A 13,569-nucleotide genomic window follows, 5' to 3' on the forward strand; every position below is an offset into this window, starting at 1 on the left:
GGCATGCAGCTACAAGCTTCGTGTAATTGTATACAATCAGTCTAATAAAAATGGAAATGACAACTTGAGTGGCTGACTCCTTATCCCAAAACGTTTCAGGGTTTATACTGCAGGTGTAGCCACTTTTCAACACCACCATCCACACGCAGAGCAGTTTCTTACTAGGTCCTCCACTCCTGGAAGCTGCTTTGAGGCAAAACAGAGCACCAGGGACCCCAAGGTCTGAAGTGGTCTTCACAATATGAGGCCAGTTAAACTACAAGTTACTGGAGAAAGTTTTCAGTGACTAGGCAATGACTACAGCCATATGTCATCCAGCCCTCAGAGGCTCAGAGGCTCTGCTTGGGGAAGAAACAGTTCAATGCACTCTCTTCAACACACGATCTCCATATGTTAGAATACTTACTTTAGCCCTCAATGTTCATGCAGAAGGCCAACCATGACTTGCCTTTGATGCATAGAAGAGTTTTCCATAGTGGAACTTTAATGATGGGGTGATGCTGACTGGAGGATGAAAAGGGCACGACAGAACTGCCAAGTGCTCTGTCATTTCAGTTTGGTAGGACATCATAAGCTGCCTTCCCCATCCTGACAGCCGCCATTCAACCTACCAGTTTGTGGATTGTTGCTTTCTGTATCCAAATTGGGTGCTGCAAAGCTCTTTTGATCTAGCACTTGATTCCTCATTGTATTGGACTCAAAGAGTGCTTATCAATGGTACCTTCACAAACTGGGGGGGAGGTAACAAGTGGGGTACCGCAGGGCTCAGTCCTTGTCTGGGAAAGCTGCCAAAGGCCGACAATAAACAACCAACTAAGGAGCTGACAGAGATAAGAACAGTGTCTGGGTAATCTGCCAACTTTATAGCAACAACCAAGAAATTAGGGCTAAGCAGATACACTCAAAGTTTACAGGCAGAATTCAGTCTCTTTGAAAGCGGCAGAAGCAGGCAAGGAGACACACAAAGAATAGTCCAGGTCACAGAGCTAATAGTAAAGGCTTACAGCAGGCAGGGTGGTCTAGAACAAGTCTGTGGCCAAATAGGATTAGCAGGCAGCGTGGTCCAGAGCCGGTCCATGGTCAAACAAGATTAGCAGGCAACGTAGTCAGGAACAGGTCCGTGGTCAAACAGGATTCTAGGAACAAGGCTGAGAAGTCACAGGCAACAAACACCGGAGCTTTCGCCAGGGTAATCTGTTAACCTCTGACAAACTCTCCCCAACTCCCTGAGGCATATATATACAAGTCACTGCTGCCCCAGGTGCTCCTTGATCCATGACGGGGGGGGGGGGGAGGAGCAGAGATTCAAGGCTCGACTGGTCGCCCGAGGGTTCAACCAGGTTAAGGAGGTCGATTATGACCAAACTTTTGCTCTGACAGCAAAATCAGAAACTTTGCGTTGGTTTTTGACAATTGCAGCCAAAGAAAACCTTAAAGTCAAACAATATGTTTTTCAGACGGCATATCTCAACGTGCCAATTGTTGAGAAAATATATTTAAGGAAGCCTGAAGGTTTAGAAACAGAAGACAGCACGGTGTGGTTTCTAAAGAAAGCGATTTATGGCTTGAGGCAAAGTGCTAGGTGTTGGAATTCTTTACTAAACAATACTCTGGTGAGTGAAATGGGATTTGTAAGGAGCCTAGCTGACCCTTGTCTTTACACAAAGGGAAAAGGTAAAGCCTACAAGGCTATTTTGATTTATGTTGATGATTTGATATCTTGTTCCAGTGACGCTGAAATCAACAAAGTAGCTGAGCAACTGAGTAGTAGGTATAATTTGAAGTCCCTAGGTGTTGTAAAGAATTATTTGGGAGTAGAAATCAATCGAATAGAAGATGGAAGTTTTTTGCTGAGTCAAAAGCAAAAAATTCTGAGTTTGTTGGAACGGTGTGGAATGTTACAATGCAAACCAGCAAAAAGCCCCATGGAGTTGGATGTCCTAAAGAACTTACAAGGAGAGAGCTTTAATGATCCAGGCTTGTACCATTCAGTGGTGGGAATGTTATTGTACCTAGTGAACTGGTCAAGTCCAGATTTGTCTGCTTCTGTCAACATTTTAAGCAGGTTTGTAGCTAATCCAACTGTGCCTGCTTGGCAAGCAGTGAAGAGAATTTTAAGGTCCCTGAAAGGGACCTTAAATCATAGCCTGAAGTTATCTGCTGTTGCAGATAAGAAACTCTTATGCAATGTGGATTCAGACTGGGGTGGATGTGTCGAGGACCGAAAATCCACGTCTGGATATGTAATGACATTTGGAAAGGCACCAATATGCTGGAAGTCCAGGAAGCAAGTGTTTGTCTCAATTTCATCCTGTGAGGCTGAGTATGGTGCTCTATCTGAATTGTGTGGAGAAGTCACTTGGCTGATGCAATTAATAAAAGATTCCCAAGTCCATGTTGAGAAGCCGGTGACAGTTTACTGTGATTCACAAGCATGCATAGGTTTGGCCAACATAGAGATATTTAAGTCAAGGTCCAAACATATTGCCATAAAGTATTAAAACGTGAAAGAACACATAGGGAGTGGAGTTTTGAAGCTAGTTTATTGTGAGTCAAATGAGAATCTTGCAGACATTTTCACAAAATCACTAAGGCCCACCAAACACAGGGAGATTTGTGAAACATTAGGTTTCAGGGAGGAAGAAGTATAAATAACTGTACAAAGTGGTATTATAAAACAATGTGTAAAACATAAGAAGGGGTGTTGGATCCTGGAATGGATCTTGGTTATGTTTTTCCATTGCTTTGTTAATTTCTGAGGATCTAGAAGAACAGAGGACTCAGCAGAAACTTAAAGGTCAAATTGTCTATGTGGTTATTGTCAATTAAGGGTCGCAAAGAGTTGCATCATTGTACAGGTTGTCTATAAAAGTAAATGTATTTTGTATCCTTCCATTCCCCCATTACCCACTTGATGTGTGCTGTATTGACTGACCATTTGTAAGTATTTGTATCTGTACTGCCATAACTAAATTATATGTATTTGCCAGTAAAAGGTTTGTTTTAACCTACAAGAATCTTTGCCTTAATTCATGTCTTTGCTGTCTCTTGGCTGAGAACCGCTGCATTCTCTGCTAGTCTCTGGTGGCCCAGACAGAGACTTAATACAAAAAGGTTATGTGCCAGAGTCCCAGTCTGTGCCATAACTAATCAGCTTTTATGCCATAACTCAACACTCTTTCCCGACAGAGGTCATCCCACAGGGCGACCAAGGCAGTTTCCGTTCCAAAACCAGGCCTGAAACCCGATTAAAATGGATCTAGATAATCCGTTTCATTCAAGAGTGCCTGGAGTTGTCCTGCAACCACCCGCTCAAGCACCTTGTCCAGGAAGGAGATGTTCGCCACCGGCCTATAGTTTTTAACATCTTCCCAGTCCAGGTTTGGCTTTTTCAGGAGTGGTCTGAATACCGCCTCTTTTAAAGAGTCCGCCACCACTCCCTCTCTCAAGGACACATTTACAACCTCCTGGACCCAGCCGGCGATCCCCTCCTTAATTGATGTAATAAGCCATGAAGGGCAATACTTTGAATGGTTTTAATTTTTGTGAACCACCCAGGGAGCTTTGGCTATTGGGCAGTCTAAAAATGCTATAAATAAGTAAATAAATACTGTGTTCAGGTCTAATTATCTATTCTTTTGAAAGTTGAGGTCTGGGGGGGAAACCCTGAAAATTGGAAACAGAATGCAGTGATGCCATCTAGAAATCTCTCCAATTCCCAACAGCACTCTTGCAGTTTTAAAAAGCTTTTCTTTCTTTTAAATTAATAAAATGATAAATATACGGGAAGCCCAACGCAGGGAGCCTGGTGGTGGTGGTGGTGGGGACAGTTGGGGCGGGGGAACCATAAAGCAGGAGCGAAGCGGAAAGGCCGCTGCTTCGGCCCAGTGTGCGCCCTGGGGCCAAGCGGACCCCCGCCCTGCCCCGCTGGGCCAGGAAAGAGCGCGTGAAACGTTGCCGCCTCGGCCCCAGCATCCCAGGCGCTCGCCCGGGTCTTGCTCTGAGAGCCTCCTCCTCGCTCGCTCGCTCGCTCGCACGCACGCACGCACCCACCCACGGGCTCCAAGCGCTCCTCTCCAAGGCCGGGCTGCAACTGGCTCCCCCCACCCCGCGCCGCTGAATTTCGGGAGGGGGCAGCGGAAGAGGCCAGGCAGGCTGGCGCCGCTCAGCCGTGGAGTCCGCCGGGCGGGAGGCGGGGGAGCCGGCCCCCGCTCCGTGCCCACCACTGCCGCAGAGCCGCTGCTGCCGCCGCCCGCCGGAGGGCCAGTCCGGGACTTGGCCGGCCACTGCTCCGAGCGGCCCCCGGCGCTGGGAGGTGGAGAGCGATGACGTCGCCCGCGCGGGGCGTCCAGGCTGGGCCCCCGCCGCGCACCCAGGCCTCGCTCAAGGCCAGCTCGGCCAGGGCCGTCAGCAGGCCGCGGGTTGCCCAGCAACCCGGAGCCCAACACACGAGGCGGCGGCGGGCCGGCGGCGGGCCGCGCGCTCAGGCCGTTGAGCCGCCCGTCGCCGGCCGGGCCCGAATGTCCTAGGCCCGTTCAGCATCAGCATGGTAACGCGGCGGGGGCGCCCCGCTCTCCTCAAGGAAAGGGGCAGCCCAGCGCCCACCCACGGACTCGGTCGGGAGGGGGGCAAAGGGGGAGGAGGGGAAGCAGATCGTGCCTCTGAGAATGTGCAGGGTGCAGCTGTGCGGCACACCTTGTCTCTGCTGGAGCACATCCTTGGACATGAGGCTCATCTGTGCCGCCTTTGGCAGGGGAGTGGGAAACGGGCTGTCTGTTTAAAAAGGTCGTTTAAGCGGAGGCAAGTTTTCCTGCTCTCAGTCTTTTTATTTAATTTCTCCTTTCTTGATTAGGACGAACCAGAAATCATTCACGAATCCTCAGAAGAAGAGCTGGTCCATCTTAATGTCGGTGGCTGGTGTTTCTCAGTTCCAAAAAGCAAAATCGCCCAGTTTTCAGACTCTCTGATCTGGAGGGAGGTTTCCACATTGACTCAGAATGAAAATGTGAGGTTGTTCATTGACAGAGACGGATACACCTTCAGACACATCCATTATTATCTGCACACATCCAAGTTGTCCTTCTCCAGCTGTGCAGAACTGAACTTACTGTATGAGCAAGCAGTGCTTTTGCAGCTGACCCCCCTCTTACAGGTACCTGATGAGAATATGGCTGCTCTCCAGGAATAAGGTGTAAGCTATTGAAAAATGGACATTTTAGAGCCTAGTCTACAAGGAATGTCTCTCAGGCTAACGCACAAAAGGCATAGGGCTGCCTTGAAATCATGTTTTTTTGGAAACAGTGGGGCAGTTTTGTAGGAGCCACACTCAAGGTCAGGCCAGGACCCTGAGTGGTCTTTCCAAGATCCAGATGCTGCTAGATTTGGCTGAGAAAGAAGTACAGCAAGACAGCACTTGTGCCAATTTGAAGAAAGCATAGGCAGAGTTGAAAGCCAAAGCAACTTACAAAACTCAATTTAGGCAGCAACAGCAGAGTCCCTTCTCACACATACATTCTCGCTTCCTCTTTTTTGCTAGCTGTAATGTGTTGTGGGGACCCACATATGTGTGGGAAAGTGAGCGGAGGTAGGGAGTACATGAGTCTAAATTGGCAAACTAGGGTTAATGCTTTGCTTCCAAATCATGATTCAAACCACAATCTGCTGCAAGTTTGCAAACCCTGGTTTGGAGATCAGCACTAACCATTGTTTGGCAATTCAGATGTCCTGCTAAACTATGATGAGTGAAATTGTGAAGAGTATGTGAGAGAGGAGGGACTGCCTGAGACCTGACAAGCATTCCCAGTTTCCAAACCAGGGTTTGGTGTTACATTTGAATTTCCAAGTGCCTGCTGCCAGGTCACTATGAAGGGCTGGTGGGTTGCTTTTGGCGTGGTGGGTAATTGGCTGTGCAAGTCTGGTTTGCCCTGACTTGTAAGCCTCCCTGACAGAGGCTTCCCAGGCTTGCTCAAGTCAGTGGGTTCCACGGCCTCCATTGCTGAGCTGGTTCTGCTCTTTCTCAGCATTGGGCACTGGAAGCCCCAATCCAAATCTGGCCTTTTGGGGATGCTGCCTCATGCCTGGCCTTCTCAACTGGCACCCCACAAAGAGGTAAAGCAGCAGACACCTTTCTCATTCCTGTTCCCTCTGTGATGAGAACAGAGCAATGTATCAAAGGTTTCCCAAAATGAAGCAATTCTGTGAACATGTGAATGGGATTTTAGCTCAGACTAGTGTTTACCTTTGTGATGACCAATTTTATATTCGGTTTAAACATTACATTGCTGCTTAGGAGATCTCCTATATCAGGGTTCATATTGGAACTTCCATCATTAATCGCAGAACCAAAGCACTGTTATATAGAACATATCCCAATGCTCTGAGTATCATACATGCTAAAGAGATTTTTGTTTGTCTTAAGACTTTAGACAATTTGAAGGAGGGGAAACACAATTTGCGTGTCCGACCTGCTGATATACCAGTAGCTGAAAGAGCATCTATGAATTACTGGAGAACACGAAAATGTATCAGCAAGCCATCTGAATTTCCTCTTAAAAGTCCAGCATTTACTGGTAAAAGTCCATACACCACTACTTAAGCTTGGCCAAAGCCAAATTGGCAACATTAATGATCATAAGCAAAAAATGTTGGCTAATTTTTGTACACTGCTGTTTATGTTCAGCCAGTGTGACCCAGTGTCTGGATAGCGAGTGTTGGTTGGGCCTAGGAGGCTTGGGCTCCAAGCCAGCTTCTCATATTCATGACAGCGCATCTCCTTGTCTCATTGGTTCCTGAGTCTTAGGCACACTTTATTTTTCACTTACCAGGGCAATTAGCATGTCCCTGAAGATTCTGCAGGTCTGCCACACTCAATATACCATTTTCTATTTTAAAGACCTACAATAATTCTCAATGGAGAGAAATTGGATGTCGAACTTGTGAACTCTGCCAAGAGATGTGATTATGACCATTTTTTCATGCAAGTGTGTATTATTGTACAAGGAACAACCAACAAACTCCACAACTCATGAAGAAACCAAGTGAAAACAAGGTTTTCTTTCAGGGCCGCTGCTGTCAATAGGCAGTGTGAGACAGCTGCACCAGGTAGTAGCAGCAGCCCCCTCCCAAGGTTCCCTGTGAACCCTCTAAGCTAGCCTACACTGAGCCCACCGGCCCACCATGATTAGGTACACAGTGGCATTGGAACAACATCTTCGAGTATTGAAATAATATTCAGCTGCTGTGTTGGTCAGATTCTGTAGTTTGAATGGGAGTGAAATAACATCTATATCCATTGCCTCTGGTAGCAAAATATATTGGCCCATCCCTGCCCCTTGGCTATGTGCCTCACCTTTGGTACCAGAGGAACAAGACAAAGGCAGCAAGGCAGAAGGACAGACTGACTTTGTCCACCAAAGTGAAACCCTTTCTAGGAAGGTGAATGGGGCCCACTAGCTACAGTAATGTTCCGAGGGAGAGCAGCATCCATAATATTCAGTCTTGGGCTCACTTGCTAGGGCACTTTCCCTGGGCTCAAGTTCTCCAACTGACAAAAGGCAATAACAGGGTTCATTATTAGGGTTCAATAACAGGGTTCAGTAACAGGGTTCATCATTATCAGGCGAGACAATTAGGATGCACTTGTGAGCTACATAATATATTGTGAGCTATAATACATTGTGGCACATATTTTTATACTATCTCACAGTAATCTTTTCCCAGGTGTTTTTCAGCTGAATTGTTGAAATGGTTTGTATTGCTTACCTTTGTTTAACTCATTTATTAATTTTTGCTTAATTGTTTTAATGTGTTTCAACTAACCTAATTTGAAATTAGATAAATTGTGCATCGTCTTGGGTGCTTTTCCCTTCTCGTGCAAATAGCAGCTTCAGAGGAGAAATTTTCCTTAGAAATGCAGCAGGGGAGGAAAGAGTTAAACTTCCCCTAATTAACATCCCCTTGCCCAAGCAAATGCAATTTGCATTTAAAAAGCCAGCATATTCAATGCAAAGAGACATTTATATCACTCCTTGTTTGGCCCCTGGATTTAGCTTTCTAATTCCTTGGCCATAGCTAGACCTAAGGTTTATCCCAGGATCATCCCGGGTTTGTCCCTGCCTGAGCACTGGATGCCCTGTGTGGCACTTAGATGAACAGGTTTGACCCCAGGACAATCCTGGGATAAACCTTAGGTCTAGCTACGGCCCTTGTCTGATAGCAAAAACATTCCTGATCCCTATTGACATTCACTTTCCCCCCTACTAGGATTACACGAGAAAGCTCCCCTAGGATTAATGGACACTCCATTGCTAGATACTGAAGAGGAAGTGCATTACTGCTTTCTTCCCCTAGACCTGATTGAAAAATATCCTTCCTTGGTCAATGATGATAACTTGCTGTGGCTATCTGACAATGCTGTGCTGATAGAATGTGAAGGGAGTGAATTCCGCTTCATAGGTAAGCCTTTTCCTTCGGGAAGAATACAGCAGAAGACAAGGAGAGATAACCATTTCCCTATATCTTTTTCAAATGGTTATTACCACCCTTTATTACTATTATTCTTGCTACCCATCATTAGCCTCTAGAGGCAGGCTCAGAATCATAGGTAGTGGTTGAAGAATAGGGGAGTCAATGGGCTATGTGGAAATAATATGTCTGTCTTAGAATGTAAGAATTGCCTTGCTAGGTCAGATCATGGTCACACTCTGTGTGACAGTGGACAACCAGATGCTCAAGGGAAGCTCAGAAGCAGAATAGGACGGAGAAAGCCATCCCAGTATTTGGTAATCTGAGTTATGCTGCCTCTGAACATGGCCTGATTTGAGGTTATCAATCCAAAGTGCAACCCAATAGCAAAATACCAAGATCCTGGAGAGTAGTGCTGGGGAGGAGCATGATCAGCAGACAGGAATGAACTAAGAACTCTGAGCTGGTCCCGAAGGGACTACGGGGCTAAGAGTGCCTCCACAGAAATTATTATCAGGCAAAAAAGTTCTTAAGGTCAGAACATTTCAAGTTTATTTTACTTCACATTTAGCAATATAAAACTACAGTATATGAAAGAGAAATTGCACCCTTGTGAAAGGAGTGCAGAATTAGAGTTGTTATCAAAATTCATTAAGCTGATGAACCTGTGTAGCATGGAAGCCAATGTGACTGCAAACTGGAAATGAGCCAAAGTCTGAGGGGCCAAGCTGATAACAGCACAGTGGGCTCCACCCTTCCCCCAAGTGGATTCTTCCACCATTCCTAGGTGTGTCCTCCCATCACAGCTTCCTCTCCACTTTTGGTGTAAATGGGTCCCTAGGAAACCCCATGTTTGCTTTCTACTGAAACTACGTGAGATGAACATGTTTAAAATTAAATGTGGTGGCAAGAGCCATAATATTTTGCTTAATTCTGGGTCTTTTTTCTTCTAACAAGCTAATTTTCTTCGCTCAGAGAAGATTCTTCTGCCTGACAACTTCTCCAACATGGATGTTCTTGAAGCTGAAGCTGAGGCGCTGGGAATCCCTGAAGTCACTGAAGCAGTAAAGATATATAGGAGTAACCCTGGTGGGGTTTATATTGTATTTTCAGTGTAAATCAATAGATTTCCTAATAAAATCTATAGTAATAGATTGCCAAGTAATAGATTTCCCAGTAAAATCCTGGCTTTCTCCATAAATATGAAATTATTTTACTCAGAAGCTTAGTGGCATCCACTAGAACAGGCATCTCCAGCCCTTTTGAGCTGGTAGGCACAGTTGGAAAATTGACTGTGCCATGGGCACACTGAGAAAATGGTTGCCATGGTGGGTATCACCAGTCACAAATCACGCGTTTCCCAGGAATTGATGATGCTAAACTTGCAGCTGAAAGCCCAACACAAGCTGCAAAACACAAAACCACTCTAGTTTCTGCTCCAGTATCCACATCGCTGAAGGTAAACTGATGAGGCCCAGAGACCAGTATCTTGGGCAAGAAACAGTATAAGGCAGAGGTGGAGACAGCTCACATATTTGCCTCTACGCAGCGCAACCAATGATTCGGGGATGTGCACTGGATACTTTGGGGGAGGGCAAGGATGGGACTGTAAGATGGCCATTCTTCCAATGCAACTAGGCTTCATAATGAAAAAAACCTTATATTGGTTTTTTATTACCACAACTCCCAACCCAGTGCCCTGGGGGTGGCAAACCTCTATCAAAGAAGCTCTCTGGGCCCGCATTCCAGTGGCAAAAGGGGCGTGGCTGAAATATTAAAAATACCAGCATGTTTTAGCTTAAAGGTCTTGTCACCAGTAACTAAGTCTTAAGAGGTCTTCAGATTTGTAGATCTGAAGGTCATCTGGTCCCATCTTGACTGACCAAGGGGCACTGGAGAACAGGAGTTAAACGAATGTTAATCTTGTTCGGTGACTTTTTGTCTCTTTTTTCCCCTACTGTGATATAATACTGAGTTCATTTTTATGCTTTGTTTTAAAACATACTATGACCTCCTTGAATTGGACTATGGCGCTTTTCACTGGGTCAGATGAAGATGGTGATAAGTATAAAGTGTAATCAAAAAAATTGATTACACTTTAATTGATTGATTACATTTGTCCATTTTTATTTTGTTCATTTTTCTTCCAGGAGTCTACTCAGGAGAGACATCTGATCTTCAAAGCTCTGTAAAAGGCACAATGGAAAAGCAGCAGGGGGTTCAGGAAGCAGCAGCCTGTCTCCCTTTATACTCAATGGCACTCGGCCTCTTAGTCAAATACCCTGATTCAGCTCTAGGGCAGCTCCACATGGAGAGTACCTTGGATGGGAACAAGCTGTATATATCAGGGAATGGAGTTCTCTTTCAGCACATTATGTAGGTCTATTAGCAAGTTAGTCTGCATTCGTTTCTAGAAAGAATTCTTTTTGGAGGACACTTCATCCTCCCTTCAGAATGAAAAACAACTATGGTTTCTGCTGAACTGAATATGAACACAACATTTCATAAGGGCTTAAGACAAGCGTGCAAAACTTCAGGCTTGGGCTTCAAATCCAGCCCTCTAGGGTTCTCCAGAGGGCCACACACCTTCCTCCTGGCCCCATCCCCTTTCCCCTGACCACCCATGGTCTGGTGGTTTCCTGACTTTTGTGCAGTTTCCACCCCACACTAAATGGTTGAAATGCCTCTCCTAAGGCTTAGGGCTCATCTACACCAAGCAGGATATTCCACTATGAAAGTGGTATATAAAAGGCAGGAGCCACACTACTGCTTTATACTGGTATTGAAGTGTGCTGCAGGATCTACACTACTGTTTTATAGCGGTAAAGAAGTGCACTGGCAACTGTTGGGGCCCATTACACATCTATACCAAGCAGGATATAATACTATGAAAGTGGTATGAAAGCAGTATATGGTATTTGTCATGGGTCCCAACAGTTGTCAATGCACTTCAATTCTGCTATAAAGCAGTAGTGTGGCTCCTGCCTTTTATATACCGCTTTCATACCACTTTCATAGTGGAATATCTGCTTGGTTTAGATGAGCCCTTAGTTGCTGGTAGGAAGAGCTTTAAGGTAAATTAGGCAGGTTTTTTAGTCCCACCCCTTTTGCCTTTGCCTTGCCCACCACTGGAATGCGGCCCCCTGGAATGGCTGAAAGAGGTTCTATACCCCTGGATTAGAGGAATTGTACTACCAATATTATACTTTGTGTTCATCTTTTATAGAAGAATCTGCATAAATATGGCTGTCCAGCTGCGTCTTGAATGCCTCTAGTGTGGGAGAGCCCATGACCTCCCTAGGTCACTGGTTCCATTGCCATACTGCTCTAACAGTCAGGAAGTTTTTCCTGATGACTATCTGGAATCTGTCTGTAATTCAAGCCCATAATTCTATGTCCTGCATTCTGAGATGATTGAGAAGAGATCCTGGCCCTCCTCTGTGTGACAACCATTCAAGTACTTGAAGAGTGCTATCATGTCTTCCCTCAGTCTTCTCTTCTCCAGGCTAAACATGCCCAGTTCTTTTAGTCTCTCCTCATAGGGCTTTGTTTCTAGACCCCTGATCATCCTCGTTGCCCTCCTCTGAACATGCTCCAAAGCATGGTAGCTTCAAAACATAGGGATTGCAGTCTAATACATTTGACTACACACCAATTTGATTTTAATTTTATATGCTTTTACGGTTTTTTCGTGTGATTCTTCTCCACATTAGTATTCCAATGAAGAGTCCATATGATTTGGTCTTTAGAAGCACAATACAAAGGTCATATAGGCATAAGTCTGATTTAAGTTTGAAAAGAAGTTAATAGAAAAGAAAATCCTCGTATAGCCAAGACAGTGGGAAATAGAATCTAATGCAGGGGTGCAGAACCTTAGGCCCAAGGGCCAAATCCCAGCCCAGCCCTCCAGAGTTCCCCAGGTGGCCTTGCCACCTTTCCTTTGGCCCCACTCCGTTCCCCGAATCACCAATCGTTGGGTGGCTTCCCAGCTTACATGCTCCTTCCACCCATTCTAAAAGGTTGTAAAGCCTCTTCCAAGGCTGTGACTGGCAGGAAGAGCGTGAAGCTCATACATGTTGACATTTTTAGCATTTAGACTCCACCCCTTTTGCCTCCAGTCCTGCTCACCACTGGGAGGTAGCCCCCCAGAACTTCTTTCAAATGGGATTCAGCCGTCAGGCTGAAAGAGGTTCTGCACCCCCTGAGCTAATGGGGATCTTAGAAAACAATATGTAAAGACAGCTATCACGACAGTTGACTGTACTGTAAGTCCTCTTCTTTTTCTGTGTAAAGGAATTGGTTAGGAACTTGTAAACTTCCACTTATACGGAGTATGTCTGAGCTTCCTGAACTCTGTGCCTATTTGGATCAAATGGACATCATATATGAGCCAATGAAGGATGCTTTAAAAATATATCTAAAACAAAAGGCACCCAAAGATACCATGGCTAAGGGTGAGTCAAGCCACTTTTACTTTGAGCCTTTTTCCCACGTGTTAATGGAAGAAACAATATTGAATAGTAAAAATGGTATATAAAAGAGAACTTTCAATTTGAACCAATGCTTGTTACAAAATTATTTGTAATTCCCCCTAAGTCCTAGAGGTGGCCCTTCGCCCCGGAGCAGAGAGGCCCAGTTAATTCAACATGGCTTCTTCTTTTACTTTATTTACAGTATTTATCCTGCCTTTCAAACAAGAAAATAGCACTCAAGGCAATTTATACTTGCAAAAGCCTGATGTCAGCGCTGCTCTAGTTCTGTTCTTCATCTATATACCAAAGCGCGCAGCCTGGTTATTCCCAAGTTTTCTGGCTTGACAGCAGGCTCAGTGGGTGAGGGAACATTTTCATGGAAAAGTTCCCCTTTGATTCTCCAACACACCTACTGGGACTGCTAGGAGCAATTTTGTGCCGGCATGAGGAGCTAAGCTTGCACCCTCCACTCCTGGTTTGGTTGCAGTTCTTGTTAATTTCTTTATTATGTTTCATGTGTGCTTGATTTTAGTTTTGTCATTTATGTACAGACCTGTGGTTATCTATGTTTCACTATGGAGTAAATGTGTGATGAGTTGTTATAGGGGCAAACCTCTCGACTTAACACATCCTT

At 45.3% G+C, this 13,569-nt stretch overlaps 1 protein-coding gene across 1 annotated transcript in view; it reads left to right on the forward strand.

The window, feature by feature from the left end:
- The first annotated feature begins 5,882 nt into the window (after positions 1-5,882).
- KCTD19 (potassium channel tetramerization domain containing 19) overlaps positions 5,883-13,569 on the forward strand; it is an 80,960-nt gene continuing 73,273 nt past the window's right edge. Inside the window, exons 1-6 of the mRNA XM_063141489.1 lie at positions 5,883-6,174; positions 6,419-6,569; positions 8,263-8,454; positions 9,439-9,552; positions 10,614-10,839; positions 12,757-12,917. Coding sequence (XP_062997559.1) covers positions 6,497-6,569; positions 8,263-8,454; positions 9,439-9,552; positions 10,614-10,839; positions 12,757-12,917 — 766 coding nt within the window. The 5' untranslated portion in view covers positions 5,883-6,174; positions 6,419-6,496. The remainder of the gene's footprint in view (positions 6,175-6,418; positions 6,570-8,262; positions 8,455-9,438; positions 9,553-10,613; positions 10,840-12,756; positions 12,918-13,569) is intronic.

Source organism: Elgaria multicarinata, chromosome 14 (assembly GCF_023053635.1).
Source record: "Elgaria multicarinata webbii isolate HBS135686 ecotype San Diego chromosome 14, rElgMul1.1.pri, whole genome shotgun sequence".
Classification (NCBI taxonomy): Eukaryota; Metazoa; Chordata; class Lepidosauria; order Squamata; family Anguidae; genus Elgaria; species Elgaria multicarinata.